This window comes from Tenrec ecaudatus, chromosome 7 (assembly GCF_050624435.1).
Source record: "Tenrec ecaudatus isolate mTenEca1 chromosome 7, mTenEca1.hap1, whole genome shotgun sequence".
NCBI lineage: Eukaryota > Metazoa > Chordata > Mammalia > Afrosoricida > Tenrecidae > Tenrec > Tenrec ecaudatus.
This window is the reverse complement of record NC_134536.1, coordinates 3,109,357-3,121,462: the sequence shown is the minus strand read 5'-3', so window position 1 is coordinate 3,121,462 and position 12,106 is coordinate 3,109,357. Positions and strand designations below refer to the sequence as shown.

General features: G+C 51.2%; 1 protein-coding gene across 1 annotated transcript in view; it reads right to left on the bottom strand.

Annotated features, from left to right (window-relative positions):
- The window catches only part of PDE10A (phosphodiesterase 10A), a 203,292-nt gene that overhangs the window by 21,216 nt on the left and 169,970 nt on the right, over nt 1–12,106 (bottom strand). The window contains exons 14-16 of the mRNA XM_075554279.1: nt 4,629–4,771; nt 3,233–3,316; nt 1,081–1,231 (exon numbers count right to left, since the gene is read on the bottom strand). Coding sequence (XP_075410394.1) covers nt 1,081–1,231; nt 3,233–3,316; nt 4,629–4,771 — 378 coding nt within the window. The remainder of the gene's footprint in view (nt 1–1,080; nt 1,232–3,232; nt 3,317–4,628; nt 4,772–12,106) is intronic.

Sequence of the window (12,106 nt, the reverse complement as noted above, 5' to 3'; positions counted from 1 at the left end):
AAAATCTCTGGGTGCTACCCCAAGCAGATTGGACAGAAGGACGCAGACTTGGCAGAGGAGAAATGCCACGTAAGTGTCGCCAAAGAACAAAGGAACCTTGGCAGGGCTGGGGCAGGGACAGGGATGGTGCCCAGAGCTTACCCATGAGAGAGAGAAAATAGAGAGCCTTCTCTGAGACCCAGTGACCTGAGCGCAGTCCTCTCGTCTCCCAAGCTGTGAGAAAATACTTCTCTCTTCTTCATGGTTTTTCATACATTCTTTTTTTATCCTTTTTGCTTTTTGGAAAACATCAGGTAATCTGAACAAAACTATGTTGCTCACTATAATTGTATTTTTTTTTTTTTTGCTTTACTTTAAAACACACACACAAACCAAACTCATTGCCTTGGGGCATCTGGTGGGTCTAAACCTTCAACCGTTTGGTGAGTGAGCGGTATAATGCTTCTGCCACACCACCACCAAATCCAAAGCTCCCTGCCATCAGGTCGATGCCGACTCACAGCGACCTAGAGGACAGGGTAGGACAGCCCTGTGAGAGTCTGAGGCTGAAACTCTATGGGAGTAGAAAGCCCTGTCTTTCTCCTGCAGCACGGCTGTCGGTTTCAAACTGCTGACCTTGCGGTGAGCAGCCGCACACGTAACCACTACGCCGCCGTGGCTCCACACATATTAAAGTGGACACAATTCTTGCCGAAACGCAGTGCAGGACTCCGACGTACGCTTTCTGACTAAGCACACAAAGGCAGCTTATGAAATGGCCACAGGACCACCCTCAGACAGCAAACTCAGCTTTTAAATTAACGTCTGCCATTTGTGAACACTTCGAGTTTAGGCTGTCGCTCCTCCATGGTTTCGAAGAAGTTTTAGGAGACACCGGCAGCCGGCACACACATTTTATTTGTAACCATGCTGCCCGGCCCACATCTCTGTTCCTCAAAGCCACCCACCCACCCACACACTGCCTGGGTGTCTCTCACAGAGGTTCAGGGGTTCCCTACACACTTGGGCTCATGTGAGTGCGCAGTGCATTCTGACAGGAACAGCCCTGCCTCCCTGGGCGCCCCAGGTGCCCACACCCACCTCCAGGTCCGTGAAGAGCCCTTGGTTGTTCTGCAGGATGGCGTACATGCAGTGGGCCACCGTGACGGCATGCTTCCAATTGTGGTAGGGGACGCGCCGGTAGTTTTTCTTCACAGACATGATGAAGCGGCACAACTTCTCCAGGTCAAAGCTGTGGGCAGGGGTGAGGGAGAGGTTTTGGAGGAGAAACCATGGGGCCCCTCTGAGCTAAGGCTTGGTCAACACAGTCCAGACGAGGGCTCTTGACCTACAATGCCAGTCCCCCTTGCTGCTGCACACCCCTGGCAGGCAGGGGTCTGTGAGCCCTGTGACATCACCAGCCCCTCTCCCTCTAGTTGTGCAGCCAGGTCAAAGTGAGAGAGCGGAGAACCTTACCTCGGCCAACTGGGGAGGAAATGCCAGAACCAGAATCATTCACCAGTGGACACCCACACCCCACCCCGCACTGCCTCTCCCCATCCCACTTCGTCTTTAGCCTTTGCACACACGCTCTGCAGCCTCCAGGAACCCTCGGGCAACAGAGCAAACTCCACTGTCCTGTCCAGTTTGTGCCAAGGGCACATTTTCAACTGCAAATAGGCATTCTGAGAGGCCTGCCTCCCCAGCTATTAGCCCTACCCAGTAAAATGATTAGGGTACACTGAGTCAGACGTGGTACTGTCCGCATGCCACCACGTCGGTGAAGCTCAAAACAACCCAGTGCCACCAAGTCACTGCCGACTCCTAGTGACCCTCCCGGACAGGGAAAGCCAGCCCCATGGGTTCCAAGACTCTAACTCTGTGTTCCACCATGCGGCTAAAATGATTAATTCCCCTACACCGTTTGTTGCCATGACGTACCTATGCGCACTGATGTAGAGCCCGGCCAACCCCACAAGCAGATCTGATGCAGCTTAATGCAAAGCATGCCCACCGGACACAGAATTCTCTCTGACTGCCTTCAAGGGGATTCCGACTCATAGTGACCCTGCAGGACAAGGCAGAGCCGCCCCTGTGGGTTTCCACCCCGTAATTCTTTACGAAACAGAAGGCCTCCTCTTTCCCCCACAGAGTGGTTTTCAAACCGCTGACCTTGTGGTTGTAATCTATCACACGAACCCACTCTGCCGCCAGGGTTCCCTCACATGTAAGAGAGGGTCCTGGGAAGGACCAGCGAGATGTGAGTTCATGGAAGTCAAGACTGTAGACCACCAGGACTTTTTCCCTCACGGAAAAGGTTCCAGTGTCCGTGAAGTTATTATAAGGTAGCAGCTGGCATTTTAAGGGTACCTCCTGGGAAGGCTCTTGATTTCTATCTAAGGAAGACTCGGAGTTGGTGCTTGGATTCCCTGAGCCACCCCTTGAAAACGGCAAATCAGAAGAAGCCACCGACAGAAACAGAGGCGAATACACTGACTCTGGTCCGTTCCCACAGGCCCTTGGATGCCTGGGCGAGTTCAAACACAGACCCCTGACCGCTGGAGGCTGTGTGCTTATGTCCCAGAAGATCAGCTATCAAGGGAGGCACGGCCAGAGTGCTCCTCAGAAGCAGCGATGGAGAGATGTTGTCTCCAGTGCTTTTGGCATGTCACCCGGAGAGCCCCGTCCCAGAGAAGGCCCTCGTGCTTGGTAAAGCAGGCGGGCAGTGAATCAGAGGAAGGTCCTCAAGGACATGGACGGACACAGCGGCTGTGACCATGAGCTCAAGCTTCAGGACCAGGGTGAGGACAGCGCAGGACTGGCCGCTGTTCTGTCCTGCTCTCCTCCCTCAGGTCCCTCTGACGCAGAACCGACAGCGACCACGTCTAGGACAGACTCTAGTGACTCAGAAACGACTGACCATAGCAGGGGACACACGTAACTGCCTGACCGACTCTTGCCCCCATCCATCTCTTTTAACAGCTGTGTAACGTGAGCGGGGGGCTCTGGCTCCATTTAACTCCCGAGGGAGAAAGGCCTGGTCATCTGTCCCCGCAGAGATGACAGCCCAGCTGCTCGTCCCGGCACTGCCATCGTGCCTTCACGTGGAGACTTAGGAAACCGTGCTTCACGCAGTCCCCATCTTCAGATAGCCTTCAGCCAAGGTGGCAGAGAGGGACACAGCTAAGGGAGAGGAGAGGTAACCGATCTTGCCTGAAACAAACAAACAAACAGGCACTCGGGGCCTCCGTACCAGGATATCCCACAGGACTGATGCACCATGTGGACGAAGATGCCGGGCCACATGTTCTCAAAGGGACCGATGTCGAAGTGGAATCTGAAACCAGAGAGAGGCCGCTTGTCACTTCGTGCATTGAGGACACACACACTCACCAGCGATGAAAGCGACATCCCTGGGTCCCTGGGCCTCGTCTCCAGAAAGCACAGAGGCCCAGGGAGCCACCTGCCTCCTCTTCTTTTCGAGATGCAAAGCCCTCGGGAGGGGAGCCCGCAAGCCTTCTCTCAGGAGTGTCACCCGCACCTACGCCCGTGCTCATCTTTCAGTGAGACAACCCACACCAAAGAATGCCACCATCCGGCAAGCGACAAACTGCACGGATGGAGCCAAGGATGCCACACCGTATGAGGGCCACATGAAATCAAGGGGTAGGGGTACCCCTTTGTCAAAAGCATGTGTCGGAGCTGCCTCCTATTGAAGCCTGGAGGGAGAAACAATGAGCACCCAGCATCACGGCCGGTTTTCCGTTTGCAGTGCAGGCCCTGGAGCCCCAGAAGGAGCAGCACGGGCAAGGCCACGCTGCGTGAGGATGGACGTCATGAGCTCGGTCCGTGTGTGGGGAATAGGCTCCCAGCCCACGTTTCAGTTCCCTGTGCATGCTATGTGGGTTGTATGAGTGGGGTGTGTGTGTGTGTGTGTGTGTGTGTGTGTGTGTGTGTGGTGTGGTGTGTGTGTGTGTGTGTGGTGTGTGTGTGTGTGTGGTGTGGTGTGTGTGTGTGGGGGGGGGGTGGTTCTCTGTTTCCAACAGGGAGGCCCACACCAGACCTGGATTCCCCTGAAGCAGTGGTTCCCAACCTTCCTATTGCCGAGCCCCTTGAATACAGTTCCTCATGTTGTGGTGACCCCCCCAACCATAAAATTATTTTCTTTGTTACTTCATAACCATAATTGTGCTACTGTTATGAATTGGGCGACTCTTGTGAAAGGGTCATCCAACCCCCAAAGGGATCACGACCCACAGGTTGAGAACCGCTGCCCTGAAGCTTTTCTTTTTCGTTGACCTGCTATTTTCACTGCCATCGACTGGACCCAGACAGGGTAGAACTGCCCCTGTGGGCTTCCAAGACTGTCGTTCTTCAGGGGAGTAGAAAGTCTCTTTCTCCCAAGGAGCAGCTGGTGGTGTTAAACCCCTGACCGTGTGGTTATCAGCCCAAACAGTAAGCAGCCCACAGCCAGGGCCCCTGCGTTTCAACCACAACAGGTGGAACTGGGTCGGCGTAAGCACGGGCATCCTCGGTGGCCCGGAGCCTGCAGCCCAGCTGGCTTCCAGCCGAGACACCACCAGCCGGTCCCTGAGCAGAGTGGGGTCACAGGGGAGAAGCGGGGCTGCATGCGGGGGGGTGGGGCTCACAGTTCCACTTCCTTGCAGAGCCGCAGCGGGAGGCTGAAGTGCATCAGGCCCTGCCACTCCTCCGACGTGCAGATGCTGTGGTAGGACAGCTTCTCCATGGTGACCCGGTAGATGCACTCTGAGTGGCGGATCCGATGGTACATCTGAAACAGACCAACGCAGAGCGACTCAGGCAAACTCGTCACTGGGTGAAGCCCAAGCCATCCGATGTGATGGAGGTCTCTGCGGGTACACACGAGCCGGTTCACCCGCACTTCCGAAACTCCAGACCCTCGGTGGGGCAAAGGGGACCCCCTGGGTTCCTGTCGAAGCATGAAGCAGGAATGGCCAAGCATTGCCCCGAGAGTGCTGCTAGGCTCCAACACAGGCGGGGCGTCCTTCTCCTGGCCATGGGGCGCTCGCCATGGGTTGGAACCAACAACAGCCTTCCCCATGAGCAGCAGCTGCGGGGCTCCAACCACCAGCAGCCTGGTACTTAACCTCTGCGCCACCAGGGCTGCTCCTAAAGCTCGTGGTAGACCCGCTCGTTCTCATTGTTAGGTGCCATCGGGTTGGCCTGGACTTGTGGCGACCCTATCTTCAGCAGGACAAGGCAGTGCCCCGTCCTGTGCCATCCTCACAGAGTTATGTTTGCTCAAAGTTGCAGCCACTGGGCCAATCCAGCTCCTTGAGGATCTTCCCAGTTTGGGGTAAAGCAACTGTTAAGAATTTAGTCCCCTGAGCCATCTAACCAGATCGGGACTGCTCTGTGCCATTTGCTGACTGGTTTACATTTGGACAAATGATCTCATTCTCAGAATCCTGGGTTCCTGGGTAGTGGATGAAAGAGTACCTAATGCAGGGTTCACACGCACGAAACAATCACGATAAACACTGGCAAGTGTCCATTCAGCTCTCAATGTTGCCGGCTGTTACCATTCAGTTATCCTTGGTCAAGACCAACACTCACTCATCCTTGGTCTCCACCAGCACTCACTCATCCTTAGTCCTCCCACCAGCACTCGCTCATCCTTAGTCCCCACCAAGACTCACTCATCCTTAGTCCTCCCACCAACACTCATTCATCCTTAGTCCTCCCACCAGCACTCACTCATCCTTAGTCCTCCCACCAGCACTCACTCATCCTTAGTCCTCCCACCAGCACTCGCTCATCCTTAGTCCCCACCAAGACTCACTCATCCTTAGTCCTCCCACCAACACTCACTCATCCTTAGTCCTCCCACCAGCACTCACTCATCCTTAGTCCTCCCACCAGCACTCACTCATCCTTAGTCCCCACCAACACTCACTCATCCTTAGTCCTCCCACCAACACTCCTCACTCATCCTTGGTCCCCACCAGCCCTCTTATCCTACCATCCTTCAACCTCCCTCACATCGGTATTAGAGATAGTCCAAAAGGACATCCCTTGTGCTGTGGGCACAACAGGGAGCTCTGTTCTCTTGGAGGAGACATTCATACCACATTCAGTAGTGCCACCTGGGCAGCCTGAAATATTGCCCACTGTGACTGTACACGAACAGATATTGGCAGAAACAGGTTGGTGATTCCAGTCAGATAGGGGCTCCTTCAGAGAAGCATGTGGCACTTGGCTTCCTGGAGGACGTCACAGCCTTGGAAACACTTCCAGACCATTCTACTACAGGGCTGCTGAGTTGCAGTACACTTAAGGGCAGTGGGCTTGGGCCACCTCATCTTCCTAATGATTATTTTCATCATTTTGGTGACATATCTGTTACAAAGGAGCCCTGGTGGCATAGTAGCTGCACCTTGGGCTGCTAGCTACAAGCAAGGTCAGCAGTTCAAAACCACCAACCGCTCTGCAGCAGAGAGGATAGATTTTCTACTTCTATAAAGAATTATGTCTCAGAAACTCACAGGGGACATTCTACACTGCCCTACAGGGTCACAATCAACCCCATGGCCATGGGCTATGAACTAAACGGTTCAGTCATGTTTATATGCATGAATGAGTAGCACCACTTGAGTCAAAGGAGCTCTGACAGCTAGGTGCTGGCTAATAACACAAGGTTGGCAGTTCCAATCCAACCATCCACTACTCAGTGGAAAGACTTGCCAATCTTCTCCCATAAAGACTGTTGTTGTTGTTGTTGTTGGGGCTGATGAGTCAGTTCCAAGGCCTAGCAACCCCGGGTACCACAGAGAGAATACTGGCCAGCCCTGGGCCAGCCTCCCATTGTTCTTATGTTTGAGCCTGGCGGTGCAGCCACGGTGTCAATTCATCTTGTAGAAGGTCTTCACTTTTTCACTGCTCTGCTACTTTACTAAGCATGATGTCCTTTTGTGGAAGAACAAACCAATTGGTCTTGGAAGAAGTCCGACCAGAGTGCTCCTTAGAGGCAAGGACGGTGAGACTACATTTCACGTCTTTGGGGCATGTTCAGGAGAGACCACTCCCCTCAAAAGGACATCATGCTTAGTAAAGTAGTGGAGAGTGTCCTTCTGACCCTGCGTCTGGCTTGCCACTCTCTGCCGGACACCTCATGTCCTTGGGAAATTAGTGGCGATCTACCACCTGATGTGAGCTCATCTGCTTCTGCAGCTTGCGAATGAAGAGGACCTGCCAGATGGACATCTGAATTTTGGGCATGGGACTTACCAGCACCCTCGACTACGTGAGCCGTTTTCCTTCACGTTGAGAGCTCTGGGTAACCACGGGCGGCCAATCGTAGCACCCGTGGTCAAAGAAGCAGCTACTAAGGGGAGGAGCGGTGCTTGCCCTCAGGGACGATGGAACAGCATGCCATTCTTTGAAAAGTGGGACTTCCGGGACATATTTAACCTCCACTTTCTTGGGACTAGTCTCATATTAATTTTCCTACAACAAAGTGTGTCCACAAGGCCATACAGTATAATACCGCGCCGGATTCGCTATGCTGTGCAGGAATCGCCGGAATCCACTTCCGGGTTCTTCCAATGCTCTTAACAAAAAGTCTGCATCTTGAGAAAGGCCCCACCCCCTACCTCCCCTCCCATGCCTGTCCTGGCCACCACGAATGAACTGCGGCCTCTGCCCTTCACTAGTCGGGCAGTTCCTGTAAGTACAGTCACACAGCCAGGATCAACTCAATGGCTGCGTTTGGGTTGTTTGTTTGTTTGTTTGTTTGTTCGAGGAGTGGGTATTGCTTTCTTCATCACCTGAATAAAGTAAATGTTGAAGTTAGGTGCTCCGGAATCTGTTTGGGCTCCTAGACATTCTACATCCAACAGACAAAACACTGTCCAGTTGCCAAGCCGTCCTCACCATCCTAGATGTCAGCCCAAAGTAGCAGCCACTGTCACTCCATCTCCTTAAGGGACATCCTAGTTTTTACTGACTCTGCAGGCATGACGTCCTCCTCCAGGATCTGGTCTTTTCTGATGGTCACACGCCCAAAGGTTGTGAGCCGATGCCTTGCTGTCCACGAGTCTCAGGAACGTTCTGGGTGTACTTCTCAATGGCAGATTGGTTCCCCGTGCTGGCAGTCCAGATCCACTGCCATTCATTCAAAGGCCTCCTATGTTCTTCAGCCACCCTGTGTTTGATGCCCAGCTTCCACATAATAAGAGGTGATGAGAACACCACGGCTTGGCTCAAGTGAGCCTTCGTCTTCCAAGGAGCATCTTCGCTTTTGAACACTTCACAGCAACCTTTTCCTGCAGATCTGCCCTGTGTAAATGTTGATCTTTTTTAACTGCTGTGACCATGTGTGTTGATTGTAGATCCATGTAAAATGAAACCTTTGATATGTCTTTTTTCTCAATTTATCATCATGTTGCCTCATTGTCCAGTAGTGAGGACAGTGTGTGTGTGTGTGTGTGTGTGTGAGTGTGCATGCTCAGGTATAATCTACACTGAAGGCTGAATTTCCAGAAGTGGTTCAAGTCTCCTTCACTTTCCACAAGTGGAGTTCCGCCACCTGAATCTTGTAGGCTGTCCGTGAGTTTTACGTCAATTCTGATGCAACACGTTTCTTCACATAGTCCAGTTTCTCAGGCTCAGCATCCGTATTCAATAAGGGTGGCGAAAGGACACGATTCTGACACACAGTCCTCTGAGTTGAAACCATGCACAATCCCCTTGTTGTGTTCTAACAAGGTCCTCTTGGTCCATGTCCAGGTTCGGCAGGAGCACGAGTTAGTCTTCTGTACCCTCATTCTTCTCAAAGGTAGCTATACTTTGTTATGGCCCCCACAGTCAGATGCCTTGGCACAGTCTCGGCAATATTCTCTCCTTCCAGCCCAGGTCCATACAACACCAGCAATGGTACCCTTTTCTCCACGCCCTCTTCTGGATCCAGCTGGAGTTTCTGGCAAGTTCCTCCTGCAGGCAAGGCTGCGACTGTTTCTGAAGTACCGTAAGCAAAACGTTGTATGTGTGTAACTTTAATAGTACTGTTGGATCACCTTTCTTTGGAATAGGTGTAATTATAGATCTCTTCTAGTTAAAATTTCTTGGAAGAGATGAGTGGGTACTTCTAGCATGGCTTCAGTCAGTCAAAACATTTCAATTGGTAGTATTATCAATTCCTAGAGTTGTATTTTTGCCAGTGCCTCCAGTACAGCTCGGACTTCTTGTTTCAAGACCACCAGGCCTTACTCAGATGCTACCTGTTGAAATGGTTAGGCGCCACTCAGTTGTTTTATGGGCACCGATTCTGTATTGCTTCTGTCTTCTTTCGATGTTTTCTGCATTGTACAACATTTTGCCCACGGGAATCCTTCAATATTGAAACGCTAACTCGGCACCTGAGGCTTTGTTTCCTTCAGTCCCTTCAGCTGGAGAAAGGCCATGCAGTTCCCCCCTCTGGTTCCCAGTCCAGGTCTGAGCGCACGTCATCAGGCCGCGGTACTCAGGCCCTGAAGCCATCCTCCGGGGTTGTCTGTTCAGCTCTTGTACCTTCATGATTTCTCCAGCCACTCCCACTTCTTACTTCCAAGAGCCTGTGTCAATCTCCCGCAATATCCACTGGGGTCTTGTCTTTATGTTTTTTAATGACCTTTTGCTTTCCTCGTGGGTGATGGCCTTGGTGCTATCCCGCAGCTCACTGGTCTTCAGTCATTAGTGTCCATGCGACAAACATACTCCTCAGATGGTCTCTACGTGACAGCATCCAGGTGGGACACTAAAAACAAGAGTGTATTACCCCACCTTCTTATCAGACCCATGCAGGGAAAGGTGATTTGGTGGGTTAGAGACTTTGGCGAGAAGATCCATGTTAAGTGAGTCCCTGCAGTCAGCCCTGGCCTTGTTCTGAAGGTGATATTGAGCAGCCCCGTTGCTTCTTTCCACGGAGGTAGTCGAGCTGATCCTTGGGCATTCCAGCTGGGAGGTCTATATGCACAGCCATTGTCTAAATTGTTGGAAAAGGGTATTTGCAATGAGTCAGTCCTGGAAGTGATTCAGTCCTCAATTGCAAATGTCTAGCATGGATTCTCCAGCATCATTTCCGTCACCATGTCATTCTGCTCATCTTACAGACCCTCATTCTCTTCTCCAGCTTTCACATTCCGATCACCAGCAGGTATCGATGCACCTGGAGTGCATGTTTGACCAGATGTAGATGGCCGGAAGTTGCTGCTGTTATTGATGGTGTTGGGGGCCCTGAGTAGATTCTGACTGGTCGTGACCCTACCTACAACAGAAGGTGAGACACATCTTCAAGGTCTTCATCTTTGTCCTTAGTGGTTGGTTTCTAAATCTGAAGAATAGTCCTGCCCTACTTGTTGGGGGGTAGTTGTTACTGTATCGCTGACAACTTTGTCCTTCAAGATTTGACTTGTGACGTTTGAGATGTACTGTTGGGAAATATAACGTATTGCATGGCTCTTCATGTCCCCAAGCAGTGGATCGTGTTTGTGTGGACCACAGGACCAACGTGAGAAAGGAAAAATGAAGAAACTCTGCTCCTCTTCTCTCAGTAGACTCAAAATATCTGATTTATCCCTAAGGAGAAGTCTTACAAATGCTGCTTCACAAGACGGACCCAAGCAAATGCTCACATGTTCACCGCGTTCCTTGTGTGCTGAGCTGTGTGTGACATGGAGCTTCTTAGTTTAATCTGTTCACAAGAAGCAGCAGAACAGGAATCAACATTCAGTAATTTCTTCTCAGAACAGACAAGAACAGAGCTTACAGCGGAATTTTCTAAAAGTACGGTCAAGATCCCAACAGACACATTTCTTGGGAGAATTTAAGAGGAGACGAACATAGCTTCACCAGTATGCTCCTGAAGACCAAGCCCAATCAGAGACGCAGGTACCAACAAGTGGATGTGGTCTAGTGGAGCAGTCAAGACCAAAGGTCATGGTAACAATTACATAGGACACTCAAGGCCTCTGTCTCATTGACTTCCTGGTGGGTCAGAGACAATAAGAATGTGAACTGAGCTTCAGAAAGAGAAAACACCAGTAAAATCTTCACCAGAGGGCCCTTCTTCTCCACGGTGATCTCAAGCCCCCTCCTTTCATCCAACAAGGGCAATGTTGTGAGAGTTTCCATGGGGGATCATTAGGCATTGACCTGACTCGGCTCCTCCGGCTTTTAGTTTATTGGAGCAGAACAAGGAACTACTGCCTGGTTGAAAGTCAGGCAAGACGTGGGTCACGGTTGTATCCTCTCACCATACTTACTCAATCTGTATGCTGAGCAGATCATCAGAGATACTGGATTATATGAAGAAGAATGTGGCATCAGGAATGGAGGAAGGATTTTTAACCACCCGCGTGATAAGCAGATAACGCAATCTCATTTATTGAAAGTGAGGAGGGCATGATGGACTTGCTGATGAAGATGAAGGATCGCAGCCTTCAGTATGTATTTCAACTCAATGTAAACAAGACCAACATCCTCACAACTGGACCAACAGGCAGCATCTGGACAAGTGGAGAAAAGGTTGAAGTTGTCCAGGCTTTCGTCTTGCTTGGATCCATAATCAATGCTCACGGAAGCTTCCATCAAGACATCTAAGGACACTTTGCATCAAGTAAATCTGCTGGACAAGACCTCTTTAGAGTAATGAAGAGCAAGGATGTTACTTTGGGGACTAAGGTGCACCTGACACAGCCATGGTATTCTCCATTGCATCATATGCACGTGAAAACTGGACAGTGAATAAGGAAGACTGAGGAAGAATCAACACATTTGAATTCTGGTACGGGCGAGGAAGACTGAAATCACCATGGACTGCTAAAAGGACAAACCGATCTGTCTTGGAAGAGTGATCCGCAGATGCAAGGAAGGCCAGGAGAGACCAGACCCTGGGGAAGGACCTATTGTTTGGTAAATAGAGGGGCAGGAAGGCCCTCAACAAGATGGATTGACACAATGGGTGGAACACTGGAACAATTGTGAGGATGGTGCAGAGCCGGGCAGTGTTTAGTTTGTTTTGTGTACAAGGGGTCGCTATGGGTCAGAACCAACTAGATGGCACCCAACAATAACAACAACAACAATCTTTAAAAGAGAAATTTAAGGG